This window comes from Melanotaenia boesemani, chromosome 10 (assembly GCF_017639745.1).
Source record: "Melanotaenia boesemani isolate fMelBoe1 chromosome 10, fMelBoe1.pri, whole genome shotgun sequence".
Classification (NCBI taxonomy): Eukaryota; Metazoa; Chordata; class Actinopteri; order Atheriniformes; family Melanotaeniidae; genus Melanotaenia; species Melanotaenia boesemani.
Genome location: NC_055691.1, coordinates 6,610,611 through 6,627,093, shown reverse-complemented (window position 1 = coordinate 6,627,093; position 16,483 = coordinate 6,610,611). Strand labels below are relative to the sequence as shown.

The 16,483-nt window shown below is 38.6% G+C and overlaps 1 protein-coding gene across 4 annotated transcripts in view; it reads left to right on the top strand.

The window, feature by feature from the left end:
• Window positions 1-16,483, top strand: part of kiaa1549la (KIAA1549-like a) — a 155,998-nt gene that overhangs the window by 44,312 nt on the left and 95,203 nt on the right. For 3 of the 4 annotated variants that reach the window (XM_041997621.1, XM_041997623.1, XM_041997620.1), the window contains 2 exons: window positions 6,938-7,615; window positions 15,007-15,819. In XM_041997621.1, the coding sequence (XP_041853555.1) occupies window positions 6,938-7,615; window positions 15,007-15,819 (1,491 nt within the window). The remainder of the gene's footprint in view (window positions 1-6,937; window positions 7,616-15,006; window positions 15,820-16,483) is intronic. The other variant, XM_041997622.1, reaches the window with a different exon arrangement.

The window sequence follows — 16,483 nt, the reverse complement described above, 5'->3', positions numbered from 1 at the left end:
GGATGCCCTGAATAGCTCCAAGAAATGCTTACTAGTGTCCATCCTGTTGGATGGCATCACTGTGTTGGACAAAATCTACTGGCTGAAGACCACTACTGTTCTCACAGAGCCTCCTATTATTAGTGCTTTGACTTGCCACACACACTCCTTCCACAACCACAAACACTAATTCTATAAGAAGAAACAACTTAAATAAAAATAGAATCTGATATCCTTATCCTCACAAACTCGTGGTTCTTCTCTCCAACTTTATAGTTAAGTTTGAAAGTATGATCTTTTTATTTTGTCTTGAAATTGTGATGTGACCTCAGCTCAAAGTTCTCGAACAGCAATTCAAGATATATTTTCTTATCTGCTTACACAACAATAATCTCATTACATTTAAGGAGTGAGGTGACTGGATTTAAAGATATGAATGGTGCTGACTTTGTCCAGAAATAACATCAGTTTCTTTAGTTATATGCAGATTTTTGGTCAATGTGCCATGTAAAATACCAATTAAAACTACTCTCAAATTAATCAGCATCAAGTAGTTTTGAAAGTAACTTTTCATTAAATCTGTTTTTTTTTTTCTGAATTTTTATGCAGGAATGAAAGCGGTGGCTTCTTTTGCAGAAGGTTTCATTTGTGCATCGTGCGCTGTATTAAAAGCATGACCTGCCCTTGACCACTATTATGATTGTACTGTTGAGTCTGGTAAAATCTGCAGACTAAACATGCAGATTTTACCAGAAAAATAGGCATAGTAGTAGATAAGTTTTGCCTGGTGCAGATTTAAGATGGAGAATGAGTAATATATTATTTTTGTATGTTGTGCGGCGTGATAATTATTTAAATAAAAACCTGCCACCACCAGTTGGCTTGTTGGCAGACAAAACTAACCACACAACACTCCCCCTACTCACTTTTCCTCTGAGCTTCACTGAGCTGAGGACCAGTTGGCTCAACACTGTCTTCACACTTCCTAACCACCTGTCTTGCTCACAGTCAGGGTGGCAGCTCGGATCTACTCTGGTTGGCCCAAAGCTTCAAGTACACAACACAGAACCAGGTAAAAACAAAACCATGGCCAGACACTGTAAACATTATCAGTATTTTTATTATAGTTACCTGAAAATGGCTAATCTGAATGCTAATAAAGCGTTTAGCAACCTAGGATGGCTTTACAGGTTTGTGTTGGCATTTACAGAGATGCAGTGGGACATCAGCTGAGCCAGCTGGCAAGCCGCTATCATCAATGCATAAAATGACTCTGGTTTAAAGCCTGTAAATGGCCTGCAGTGCTTTGTGTCCCATTAACATATGATGCTTCTCATAATCACCTATAAACTGAATGTTTTCACATGAAAACAAGCTAAACATGGCTGCACATGTTTCATCCAGGAAAAAATCCTAAAACAGGTCAGGACTTACTTGTGTGATCCATATTTATCCATTCTTAATCCACTCTGTTCTACCATCCATCTAGCCTATCCATTCTGGCCATATTTGTTCTCAGTAGAGGTTCTTCTTTCCTGGTGTTTTGTCAGAGGTTTGATGGTAGAGTCGCATATGTTGCTCTCAGCCAGAGCAGGTGGCAACTGTTGGAGGAGAAAAGAGTGCTAACAGTCATGCATATGCAGTCTACCCATCCATTCCACCATCCATCACTTTCTTCATTAATCCATCCCATCTATCCATTCAGTGTTCCTTTAATCCATTTCAATGGATTTAGTCTTGTTGGTAAAAAATGACTCTCTGTCAAAATAGTGATGTCAATATCAACCCAGAGAGCGCCGTTAATTTAAAAAATTCAGTCAGTTATAGCATTGCACAGCACTGCACTCTTTAATATTTTTGGGAATAGTTGGGGGTATGAGACATGTGTGAACTCACTAGCACAATATTTTATTGTTATTGAACTATTAGCAACTGTACAGCAGACACACAGCAGCATTATGATTCATTCGGAGTTATGTGTTATAGTCTAGCTGACAACTCTAAGTCCTATAATTACTCTTCCTTTGACAATGTTTGGGTCACAGCTAATTCCTGAGATAAATATCTTGCTCTGTAGTGGCAAAATGCCCTGCTATATCGCATTCACCAACTAGATGATGCATAGTGGATTTATCAGATCTTTAGAGCTCAAAGTTGCTGCATGCTGTGATTGTAAACCAGGTTAAATGGGGATACATTTATAGATTGGATCCCAAGAACAATTAGCTGATAAATTAATAAAACCTACTGACCTAAGAGCATCTATTCTCACAACATAATCAGTAAAACATTTATTAACTTATTGATTAAAGTTATAATATGTGACATCCAAGGTGATTTATTGGTAGAATTGCAGTATATGTTAATTAGAGCCCATGAGAAAACCAGAAGGATATTATCTGCTGATACTGGCAGATATTTAATATTTAAACATGATATCTTTTAATTTTATGATTTAGGAATGTTTTTTCCAGCAGAAATAGAACCAGATATGGCGCAGAGACAAGGTTTATCTCCACACTGGGTTTGTTAAACTAATTTCTGAAAAGATTGATTAATAATGACTACATCATTATCCTTTTTTCTGTACAGCTAACGTGTCAAATGTTTATATACATAATCAGTTAAAGCACAAGTGTGTAAGTGTTTTAAAACTTTCGACCAGTACCATATAAGCGTACTTTAAAACTCATTGGCCGATATACTGACATCAGGATTTCTCACGCCTGAATCCAGCATCATTCAGGCTCCAAGTATGATATTGAAAACTGTTATGTTATTTGTGTACAATCACTTTGCGTTTTCACCCTCTTTGAGCAAACTACAGTTGAGCCCAGAAATATGATGGAGCACGATAGAGAATCAAGTGGAGATCTGATGACTGACTCGGTCATGGCAGAATATTCCACTTGTTGCCTTCTAAACTCCTGGGTTGCTTTTGCAGTACGTTTTGGGTCATTGTTCATCTGTACTGTGACGTGACAGCTAAATAAATACTCTCTGAACAGAGAGTAAATCCCTATAATTTCAGATTTCATATAGCTGCTTCTATCAGCAGTGACCCAGGGCTGTGGGAGGCTATGCATGCCCATAGCATCTAATGTTTTACAGAAGATGTGGTTTGATCATGAGCTGTTCCCAGTCTTCTCCATACTTTGTTCTTCCCATCATTCTGGTACAGGTTGATCTGAGTTTCATTTGCCCAAAAAAAGTTGTTGCAGAACTGAGTCGGCTTCTTTAGATGGTTTTTGGTGAAGTCTAATCTGGACTTTCTATTCTTGAGGCTTATTAATGGTTTGCACCTTGTAGTGAACCCTCTGTTTTTGTCTTCATGAGCTTCTCTTTTTTCCAGTGAAAGGATGGTCTGTTTCACATTCACTGAGAACTCCTTTGACTGCATGTTGTGGGTTCAAATGCAGTTGCCACACCTGGAATCAACTCCAGACCTTTTGCCTGCTTGATTGATGATGTATTAATAAGGTAATAGCCCACAAAGCTGATGAAATAGCTTTAGAGTTAACTGTCTAATTAGTTTTGGGACCTTGAAAAAAGGCAGCTACATGTTAAAGAGCTGTAGTCCCTGAACCTTTCCTCCAATTTGGATGTAAATACCCTCACATACCCAAATATATATATGGCCATAACTGAATCTACAACCGAAGATGGTGTGGAACTGCCTTACTCAACCGTTTGGCATGTTACATCAGAGTGTCTTAGGCCAGAATTTCACACTACTGGATGGAAATGGGAGGTTTAACTCACAATGTTCACTTCCAACTTAATTCTGATTAAATTGTTGATTACTGACAGTTCACTATCATAACTAGAAATATCTTACATCTGACTTTTGATGTTTGATTATAAATATTTGTGAGAGCACTTGAAAGGTTAGATTAAGACACACATTTCAGAAACTGAAGCTATCGCTAATAAATTGTAGATGGTAAACATATTTTGAGCTACATAAAGCTACATGGCTAGCTATAGCTATTCTAGTGACAGTAGTTGCAGTTCTGCAGGGTTATAAAGACAGCACTGTGTGTATGCATATGTACAAAAAGCAGCATGTAACCTGATGTGATTCCTCACTCGTGATGCATAGCTACATATCAGATATTTATGTAGGGTCTCCAACTGGATTGGGTATTTGGAATTAGTGATAGGAGTTCTTTCTCTGCACAATCCTGAAGAAAACCACATTGTAGTCACTTCAGCCTGGTAATATGAAAGTAACTTTTCAGCTTAGAAGATCCTTAAAAAAGTGACCAACACAGTGCTGCTCGCCTCTGTCTTCACCCATTTTCTATAAAAAGCTAAAAGCAGCACTCTGTTTGGTCAGCTTCACCATCCTGATAAGGCAACACTCACCAATCTGCATCAGCTTTGCTCTTATTGAAAAAAAAAAAAAAATCTGTTGGTTGCAAAAATAGTACAAACCCCCAAATGCAGCATGACTCATTGCTTTAATTTTTTTTTTCCAGGAAATGAAAAACATTGTGAGACATATTTAACCCCTTAACATTTGAGTTTTTTTTACAATGATATATATAAAAAATTAATAATATTAAAAAAGAATATCAAGTAAAAAAACAGAAATCAATAAACAATAACTAACTGCATTAAAGTAAGATACAATTAAAAGTCAAATGAAGTCATAACAATTTCTAAATAATAAATAAATAATATAAAATTAAAACACAAAAGTAATTAAAAGCAAATAAATAAATTAATTAAATATAAAGAAATAAAATAAACAAAGGCCATAAGGGGATAAATACATATCAAACCATTCTTTTTTTAAAAAAATCAAGCCAGATAATGATGTACTGTAACAATAAACTACTCAATATTTTTTTATTTATGTTTTTTTCAGCTTTGTATATTGTCTCGAAATAAAACAATCTAAAGGAAATCGCAGGAAATTTTAAAAGTGAGACTGAGCCAGTTTTTCTAATTGGACAATTAGTCAATTCAATTTAGTTAAATTTATTTTCAATTTTATAGCACCAGTTTACAATAACGTCATCTTTTGGCATTTCACTAATAATTTAAAGCCAATATTTTGTGATCTAATCTTACTATTCATTCAAACCAATTCATAAAAAATAATAACATAGCTAAGACAACCAACAGATTGCATCAAATCTTGACTTGGGGTCAGCCCTCCATCTTGAACATGCACGGGTGGTGGGCGACAGTCAAAAGGAAAAACTCCCCTTTAACAGGAAGGAAAAACCTTCAAAAGGGTCAAAGGTTTGATTAATGTCCATAATTTAAATTAATGCACTAAGATTTCCCAGCAAAAGGCTTTTGCTCCTTTTGCTTTCAGTGAAAATGCTCAGACTGACTTTTCCTCTTTTACATGAATCTGTCGCAGACCAGCTGTTGTGGTTCCAAATGAGATTAATCTGAACCAAAAGAAGGATGACTTTTAAGTTAAGTGTGGTAGTCATGTTAGTGCCCAGAGTAATTGGCCCTGGCATTTCTTTGTCTTTTTCTTCTCTCTCAAACTGACTAATAGAGTACTAACATCCAACTCTGAGCCCAGAGAAGCTTGAATATAAATTGTCAATGGATTAATTTCCTCTTTTAATCACATTTATGATATGACATTGTAAAATGAGGAACAGATTGCTTGGTGGTGGTAGTTAATGGTGCGGTGTTTGAAATGCTTTATAGCAGGTTTCCAGAGGATATACAGCAGCTAAGCCCAGAGCTTGTTCTGCAAAGCCTCTCTAGCTCAGAATCACTGTCTTTTAATTAACCAGTCCTCCTCAGAGACTCAGGGAGCGTGAGAAGTGCGTGACACACATGCATTTTTAACACATTTGCCGGCTGAAATGAGCATGTGCTGAAACGACAAATAAGAAAACCAAAATCAGTGACCAGCAGTGGCTTCCACTTAATGGTCACTTGTGTGGAAAACTAAAAGATTCTTAATGTCAGGCTGGAGCAGCGCCAAAGCCAAACCTTTCTACTTACAGAACAAATGAGCAGATGCAATAAAAAGCATGTTGCTCAGCGAAGCAGACAGGAAGCATGTCAGACGGTCAGCCTCGCTTTTCTCATCTTTCTCTTCCACTAAGGCAAGGTGCCTTTGAGACGGAATACATTAGACGGGATAATCGGCTTGCTCTGCCAAACCTTCAAGCTTTATTGAGAAGACGAAGGCTGTTTTACAGAATGAAGCTAAAAATTGAGGCTAAATTATTTGACAGGATGTTATCTTTACTGCTTCATCTTTATGTATCTTGTGGTGTTTACAAAATGTTAAAAAGTTACTTTTGTGATGTACAGGTAACCACCACCCAACTTTGCTCATAAAATACATTTCATTCCCATTCCTGTTGCTCTAAGCTGATCATGATTGGTCGTGTTAGTTCTTGGAATAATAAATCCACAAGCACGCAGGACTAACCTAAAAGATCCGATTTGCATCTGTGAACTCACAGCTGATTATATTGTGTATGTGTCCTAATTTATGCATCCCGAAACACTGAAATTAATTCCCTATGCTTTATCCTTTAAAAACATAAGTGACCTACTTTTGGCTTTTATTACGTTTTTTCCACAACCGTGGTTTTAGAGGTTTTTAATCCCTCTGAATAAGTATTTGTGAAGCAGGCAGTAATATGTTCGGCCATAGTTGGAAGAGCAGTGTTTGTTTTCCCAGGAGTCTTTGTGAGAGCGCGAGCAGGGCAGGTTAAATCTCCTGGCAGTCGGACAGTTGCGATGGTATTATGAGAACTAATGATTTGAGGTCTCCAGCTGTGTGTGTGCATGAGTGTGTTCTGTGTATGGAAGGGCACATGATGTCGTTGTCTGGCCTGAGGGACTGATGAGTCAAACTGCTCTCTGTCTTTACTGCTACTCACTACTCCTAATTAAGCAGTGTTTCTGCTTTTTCTTTCATCCTCCCCCTTTCTCCACCTCCCTCTTCCACTGTTTCTGTTTCCAGCAGCTGATGGAGGTCATTATGAGTCAATTCGATGGGCTGACGCCCCTCTGGACCCTGTAGTGCCCACCAACCTCACAGCAACTCCTGGGTTTAAAGACAAAGATGGGTCTGTTGCTGGCCCTGATGCTGAACTTGGACCTTGGCCTGAAGGTAAAGTGCTTGCTGAATCGAGAACAGCAGCCTGGATGGAAACAGAAGCAGGAATGCATGCCGAAGCAGGTGGCAAAGTGTTTGAAAAAGAAACTGATGTCCTGAGGGGAACTGGTGCTTGGGCTGAAGCAGGCTGGAGGCTTGTGGACACCAAGGGAAGTGACCTGCCGAGCAAGCCTGAAGACTCAGCCCCCTGGATGGGGCAGGAGTGGCTGCAGATGGGTGGAGAGGTTCAAAGAGAGCAGGCAGCCTTCTCATCATTCCATACCATGCTGACAGAAACAGCAGAACTGCAGGCACCAGCAGCTGTAAAACCTTTAGGGCTGCTGTCTAAAGCTGCTTGGTCTAAAAGGTCATCATCAACTTCCAAGGCCTCATTCTCCTCTGTGACAAAAGCTGCCCCTTTGACCCCCTCCTCCTCTTCCTCCACCTCTCCAGCCAGTAAAGACTCTGTGAATCCGACAGCAGGACCAACCAACATATCTATGGTTGTTGTCAACAATAATTCCTCCAGCAACAGCAGCATAGGTATGTGATACTTCCTTTTGAAACCAGATTTTGGGATATGTGTCCAGCTCAGCAAAGTGCAAACCCCTTTCTTACACCATGCAAACACATAGACATGAGCGGGATCAGCAGTTATAGGATGCATCTCTGCATCCTTTCTATAAGCAGCTTTTTTCACCAGATTTAGCATCTTTTCACACGTCTTAGGTCTCAGTCACTAATATCTTCTTATGAATCTTCTTAAATTTGCTCCTAAGTTGTGCTTTTGAAGTTTATTATGAAAACCTACCATCAGATTCACGAACGTGTTCATAGACTACAAAATTATTGGTATCCTTCCTCTTGGACTGGTGAATGCCAACCTGTCTGTAAGCTGAAAGGATGTGTCAGCTGGTCCATCTTTGCAGGTAAAGGTCCATGACGGGCTGTGTGCAGAGACAGACTGAGGCAGACAAGGAAAAATAACAAACATATTGCCAAGAATGAATGAAAATAAATTCTAATACTAAAGATGTGCACTGAAACCTGTTATTAGCCTTTTTAAAGTGGCACATATATTGTTGTTGTCAATGATCACATGGTGAGATTCAAATCATATATAAAGCAGCTTTATGTACAAACGGGATATTAACTACTCCCAAACTTGGACAGCAATGCTACAATCTGGCTTGCTGTAGTGGCTAAATAGGAAAGTAGTACACAGTAGAGCAAATTTTCATCTCTCTTTACATACTACCCCTTATATAGTTTGTAAAGCAAATTGCCATCTGCTGGGTCCAAACACACCCAGGATCCTTTTAAGATGTGGTGCACCAATAGAGCGAGTGGTGCATCTGATGAAATAAACCTCCTGGTGAGTCTGAAGGTTGGTCAGTGGTGTCATTAACCAGGCCGCCAGGGAATAATCTCCATCTCATAATAACCTAGTCATAATAACTAATTATAAAAAGTATTAAATTTTAATGATTGAATATCACATTCAGCAGGTGGTTCTGGGAGCTGCAGGTGACTTGGACATTTATGGAGTGATATTTCTTGTGGTTGAGCAAACAGATCTTGCTTTAATGTGCATGTGTGTAACAGAATTAAATCCCATCTTGACTGCAACTTGTTCTTGAATGAATGAAAGGAGTGGAAAATAGTTTAGTTTTCCCCTGAGGGGAAATTATAATGTGCTATTTATTTTAACATAAAAATACTTTGTAAATTGTCAAAAGTTATTTTAAAAAGATTAGAACTGAACAGCAAAAAAACAACACAAATGCTGATTTTGTTCAAACATGTCTACTTCTGAATGTTCGAAGTTCTTACCTAAGTTTTTCATGAATGCCACAATCTTCGTAAAAAGTTTCTAAGCAGGACAAATTTGTTCATAAGAATCTTTGATATATGAAACCCGCGGCCATTTGAGAAGTGCATAACATCAAAGTAGAGAAGCAAAGAGATTGTAAGGGGCAAATATGCCACAATAATATCAGGAAATTTGTAAATGACATCATTAAGCAACTTTTTTGAGACCTTTGAAGCTTTAAGCTACTTTGCAGTTAAAATGGCTGCTGGTATTGTTGCTGACTTGTTTTAAAAAGGGATTGGAAAGTAGCAAATGGCCACTTTCTTATTATTCTCCAGTCTTAATTTTGAGTAGACTTCTTAGTTTCCCCTAACTGTGTTTTGATGTGGAGTGGGATACACAAAAAAACAAGAATATATATATAAAAAAAAGTGACACATATTTGCTTGATTCAAGGCAAAGTTAACAATAATTATAAACCTATGTTGGTCTGATACAACCATTAATTACATTTGGAATGATTTAACAACTATTACTACTACTTTTTTTTTAATATACTTTATATTTTTACCCAATATTTTCATCTTGTTCAACTTCTTTTGGGCAACCATTAAGCCCAACCATGATATTAGCTCCTGGGCTAATATCATGCAGGGGTCTGGTTTTTTAACAGTTTAGCCCAGCTGCTCCCAAGCACAGATGTTTCCGCTTTAATTGGAATTTGTTTATTTTTGGCAGACTTTTATGCAACAATCACAAACTTTATGCAATAACGCTGATCTTTTTTTTAGGACTCTTCAGTGTTTGTAACCATTGTCATTAAAATGTTAAATTCAGCATTTCCCTCATTTAAACACCCATCATCTTCATCATCCTATCACCATTACCTCTGTCATTATATCATCATCATCTTCACTGTCTCTCTCATCTCGTCCCATTTCACCACCCAAATTAGCGTCATCAACAATGACAGTTTTCCACAAATATTTAAGCTTTTGCTGAAGAACAATTAACAAAAGCTAATATTAGCTTTTTGTTAATTAGTTCATCCTTCCTGTTGCTCAGTGTTTCCTGTCTAATCCATTTCCCAACACAATCACAGCACTCAAAGTCTTCAGATGGCTCAGTGTGAAAAGCATCGATCACCTCCCTCTTATCTACATCAACCTCTTCACATTCCTCATCAACATGTATTTCATATCAAAAAGTCGATTTGTTACACAAACCCTCACATTAAACTTAATCCAATGACAGTGAATGAATTAAACGGCTGAACATTTAATCTTTTTGATTTGATTTGACAATAACCTCCCTATCTTTATTTATTGTTCTTGTGCAATAAAAAATGTAGGTAGGTAGTTTAATCACATTTAGATGTAGACATGCGGGCCTGTTTCTGTAAGTATCACATGGATCTAGCTAACACAATGACCTTCAAAGTAGACAGTATCACATGAACTCTGTAAAAACAATTAGCGATTAACCAGAAATGCTTCATATGTTTGGGTTAGCGTCAGGTGAGGTGCCACAGGTGAACTTTCTTCTTTGTTTGTGAACATATATAAGGCCACTGGTACGTGTGTTCAGTGGGATTCACAACATTGGCCCAGAGACCTCATAGATGCTGCAGATCTGTTTAAGATGTCACTTTTTGGAAATAAAGCGTTTATTATACGTCAAGCTGGCATCCGGAGCTCTTGTTACCTCAAAGTATTTTTGCCACATCATCTGCTTCAAGTAGTTTGCATCGGTGTCACGAACCAGAAAGAAGGTCACCACACAATGGTGCAATCTCATCACAGTCACAGTGACTACAAATGAGCCACTGAGGCATGGATCTAGTTGATGCATATATTGTTGCTGAAATTTGTATATAATCAAGATTTTACAGATTCATGTTCAGCACCATGGTAGAAGCATTTTGACTTAAACATTTTAACCAAAAGCTTCTTTGCATTTCAATTGTGTGATTATTAGCTCTGGAGTAGTGCACTAAAAAAAGCTGACAATGTACTGCATCACTGAAAATGCCACCAAACCAGTGGGACTGAGTTTACCACCAGTGCACAGCAACCGTGAATAATTGCATAACTGAAAAAGATGAGCTCATACAGTCTCAATCGGTGTACAGAAAGAAAGCACTCAGTGAAAAATGTCTATGTAATTGCCCATCAAAGCAAACAAAGGGGGAGCAGCTGTTCACATCAAACACCAAGCACAGAAAACAAAAGAGAACCTATTTCCAAAATAAATACACACCAGAACTTACAAAAAGGTAAGATTAAACAAAAACGTAGTTGCTGTTAGAAAGCAGGCCTTTTTTCTTTGGGCAGATAGAAGTGAACGTGCATCATAACAAGTTTACTGCATCACTGCTTCTTAATAAAATGCAGCACTAGTATTACAAGACAAATGTCAATTCTGTGTAACTAATCACAGCCAAGCACAAAACCCTATAAAGAACGCACACATGATGTCACTGGGCCTATCGCCTCCATTTTAGATGAACCTGGCTACTGCTTCTCTCTACCCTTTCAAGTTTTTCATAAATAAACTTAGTTAAAAACACATCTAAAAACGTAGAGAGAAACGTCCTTACCGCAATAAGTTCACAAGAAAAGTAAAGAATTGTTATGATGGACAGTAGTAATAATTAATAACTTAAATCATTACAAGCTGCCGAACAATGAATGAAGTTCAGCTGGTGCTGCCACCTGTTACAGTCTCAGACATCTGTGTTTACCTTGTGTTTGGTGTAAGTTCCTACACCTGTCATGAATTTTAAAAGTATTGATCATTAACCCTTTGATGCACAGTGTCCACTACAGTGGGCACATATTTAAAGGCTGTTTTTAAATGTATGCATGGGTGTGGGTCGTACATTAGCAACTTCATTGGACATTAATGAGTCACCAATACTCTGCTATGTATAAAGAATAACTACATTTGATATAGTATATATACATACATTGTAATTACCAAGTTTGCCTCAGTGATAAACAGGACAAGAAAAAGATCCATTTTATAGAAAATTTATATTATATTAATATAAGATGTTATTTTATAAATGTTTTCATAGATCAAATAGAAAAATCAATACACTGAGTAAAAGTTAAAATAAGATTAAAAACAGAAAAACATCAATGTGCATGTCTGTAGAAGTAAAATATTTTATTTTTAAAAATGTGGTACTAATTCATGCGCCAGAGGGTTAAATGTGCATGCAGATGTTTTACAACCAGCTGGATGAAGATCTGCAAGTCTGCATCATCATACTGATCATTTACAGTGTGTTAATTAGACATCCATCCATCCATCCATCCATCCATCCATCCATCCATCCATCCAGCCATCTTCTAAAATCAAATATATTATCAGTTCATCTGTGGACACATTTCTACTTAATGAATATATTCCGGATGGGCAGACGTCTAAATATACAGGATCAGCTAACTGAATACATCTTATTTTAACAGAATAAATAGTTAAGAATACAAAAGCATAAAAATAAGTGGAAGCATGTTTATTCATTACAAGAACAATAAAATTTACATAAAAACTTTACTGAATCTGATGGTAGTCCAGGTCTGAAACCTCTGAAAAGAGTAAACAGTCCTGAATGTCTGACTGAATGTCTGACAGAGCAACACTGGGACTCTTGTTAATCAGAGCACAACAAACTTTCAGTCTCTTGTCGAGGAAAGTGATGTTCTCATCTGCCCATGGGAGTATCATCCAGTTTTGTACCATTTCATTTAAACTCCTGTACTCGTTTGTGTATGCAGCCAATAACCCTTTCTACATGAACTCTCAGGTGTACCACCTCGCCTCCTGGTCATCTAGCTGACACTTTGTAAATGCAACCATCTTTACTTCTGCACACATAAAGCCCAAACTGTCCTTTGTATCCAAACTATTTTCAGCCAAAACCACACCTGGAAAAAGTTTCTTCACTGTTCTCTGGGATGTGTTTCTCACTGCACTGCCTCCAAGCCAAGAAACAGAATGAAAGTACTGTATGCTGGTTAAATTTTATTTTTATGAGCTGATCACAAAGCTGCTGCTGCAGCTTAGTACACAACTCGGGGAAAAAAAGATGATGAGATGAGATACCCGTCAGAAATACTGAATAATACAAAGATTAAAAAGACTACGGCCACTGCTAGACACAACACCAGCTCACCCAAAACAGTAGATAAATCGCACAGTTTGGTGTGGTGACGATGGTGCACATCCAGGGAGCTTGCATCTATGCAACCAAACACAGCGAATGGAGCAGTAGCAGCGGAAATCTTTGGGGGCAGTGTTACACAGTGTAGCCCTCTTGTGATCAGTAAAATACACAAAAGAAAAGACATGCTGTGAGGTATTTAATGGCTGCACAGACCACCACCGTCCACTGCACTGCCTTTTTTATGTCGCTTGCTGAAAATGTGCATTATCATGATCTCCTCCATTGTCACCATGTTTACAGTTAAAAATAATGTTAGACCCCAGAAATGAACTCTGAACTCAGCACTGCCTTCTAGTGCAGTGGCTCTCAACTGGTCTGGCTTTGAGGCCCACCATCACCCTTAATGACAAGCCCTAATAACCACACAAAAATGTTCAATTTTTCAAATTTATTTAATGTTTAAACCTCAGATTGTACAGAATTGACTGTGCTTACATGCACAAACATGGAATAAAAATGTGTAACAACCCAGAAGTGTTTTTTAAAAAAAAACTGACATACATATAGCTTTAGCTGAGTACCATCTCACTGAATATATAACAATGTACAAGTAAAACTATTAGCTTAATCAAACCTTAGGCACAAGGCTGCCATAACAAAATATTTCTCTAACAGCCATTTTTAACAGTTTCAGTTGGTGTTTTCCTGCAAAAGGCATGACATAAAAAGTGCAAATGAGAAGTAAATAAAAGCATGTTCTTAAGCTATCTTTAAATGTTAAATAAAACCAAATTTGCTGAGAATACTCACTGAATCTATGACAACCAATATAGCAGATTTTAACTGCAAACTCAAAATAGAATAAAAAGATTCAAGTATACAAAGTAATGTTTTCTTCTACCTATTACCTCAACAGTAAATATTGAAAAACAATGTCCTTTCAATAAAAATAAAGGTGTGACCTGAGGTGTAACATCACCTGCACTTCCATTACAGTATTTTGCAAAATAAAAGCGATATGTCTAAAATTTCGACAAAGGGCAATTGCGATTTTTATTGCGATATTTAGGTTTTGTGCAATTCTAGGGGTAATGCAAAGATGAATGAATGAATAGGAAAACTGGGGTTGCTTTTCGCTCCTGACAACATTTTGCCAAGGTAAAGGCCTGTGACCCACTTTTGGATCCAGACCCATCAAAGAGAATCCCTGCTTTAGTGGATGCATTGCCACCAACCAATGCTAAGCATGGTTGGGAATATGTGGGCAGCGATGTTTGATGTCGGGAACAGATATACTATTTATGTATGTTAAGTGAGCATAAATGAGCCCTTAATAAGCTGCTGAGCTCTCCTATACATAAAGCACCTGGTCTCTGGTCTCAAGCCACAGATAAATCCCATTTTTCATTGTTACCCTACCTTATACCACAGTTAGCCTTGTTTGGCTGCTAGCCACAAGAGAGCCCCTTGGGAGCCTCATTTTTATCCTGGGTAGTGACATTGTAAATGCTGTTGATCATGGCTCGCACTGGCTTGTCTGCCTATGGGCCTGCTTATTGTAACAGTGACCACTGAGCCCTCTGTGAGCATGATGCCATCATGCACTTTCACTTTATATCAGTAGCAAATATCTCAAAATGGACTCAGGGCACAAAAATACAGACTTGGACCAGGTAAATGAATATCTGTTTTGAATTTGAGAGTTGGTAATGTGGGTGGATAATCTGTAACCGAAGTGTGCAGGCTGACCAGACCATGGTGGGGCAGACGGGACAGTAAACCGCTGAATATTTAAACAACACAGAGAAACAACAGTAAACAAGTTTAGTACAACTTTGGCAAACTAAGCAACCTGATTTAAAGTGACGAACTAGGGTTTAACCAGGGTTTCTTTTCTGCTCAGACCCCAAACTAATGTCTGATTTCCAAATGTTTTTCTTTCTGCAGACGACTCAGTGAGCAACTTACCAGCCTGGGATCTTCCCACTGTTCCCGAATCACTTCTGTCCACAGTGGGCGACCATGATGTCACACTTCCTGCCAACGTCACCAGCCCTTTCTCCACCCACCAGTGGAACACAACCATGGCTGTGCGCACTAGAAACACCTTACAGCATCCAACCGCATCAGCCACCACCATAAAAACGTCCCCTTCACCAACCATTACTTCAGTCTTACCGTTTTCCACCACAACAAGAATGCAAACGTCCCCAGAAACCACTACCATTTCACAGAACACTAGCCAGGACACTGTGACTGTTGACAACCTTCAGCTGACAACAGTAACTACGACAACACCTTCAACGACCACTCTTGCTGTTATCAACACAGAGGTGATGACACAGGTGCCAACCAATGGGAGTGCTGCGACGTCACCACCAAACACTACAGCAGCTACAACCACCGAAGAAACCACAAGCCTCAAAATCCCCCCAACGACTACAACTCAACCTACAACCACCTCTACAACAACGCCTGCGCCCACCACTACCACCACCACCGTCCCCCCAACCACCACCACCACCACTACCACCACCACCACCACCACTCCAGCTCCCACCACTACCACGACTGTACCTACAACCACTTCTACTACAACCACAACTACCACCACCACAACAAAGGCACCTACCACCACTGTGTTCATCCCGGTCCAAACTATGCCACCTCCAACCACAACCACCCAACCTCCATCCACCACCAGCATCGAGGAGATTCCTCTACCTTGCAACGTGACTGAGAAGTTTTGGGTCAGAACAGGTATGAGACTCCAAAGTCATGACTGGGAGATGCATGTCATTTTTAGTTAAAAAAAAATGATGATGATGATGAATTTCTCCAGACTCATTAAAATGGTGAATTATTTTATTTCCAATATTACATGTACATTTTTAAATTCATACTCAGCTCTATGTCAGCTCTATGTGCTGGAAAACGACTGCAATGCAATGATTTTAACAGATAAAGTAACACATCAGAAGCTTCAGCGTCACAGATTTGGCTCTTTTATCGGAGTCGTACAGAATGATGTTGTTGCGCAGGTTGTCCACTAGTGGGAGCGCTGACTCCATTAAATCCTCAGTAGCCACCACAGTCAGGCAGCACTACAGGGGTGGGCTGAGCAGAGTGTGACGACATGTACGTTTATAACGACGTTTTGATATTAAGAATGACTCAACATGGCTCCAGTTTCAGTTTAACTCTGTTTGCCATGTGTCATGATAGTGCGTCAGTCATTTACGTTACATTGCTAAGTTTTGTTAACCTAGCTTAAGTTACTATTAGTCTGTTTACGTTAGCAATAACATCGCTGTGATGCCAACCCAGCGTAGCGTTAGCTAACAGCTTAAAAGCCAATAAGTAACTGCAGAAATAACATACGTGTGCAAAATATTTGAGAGTATGACCATCAGCTGCGTGTTGA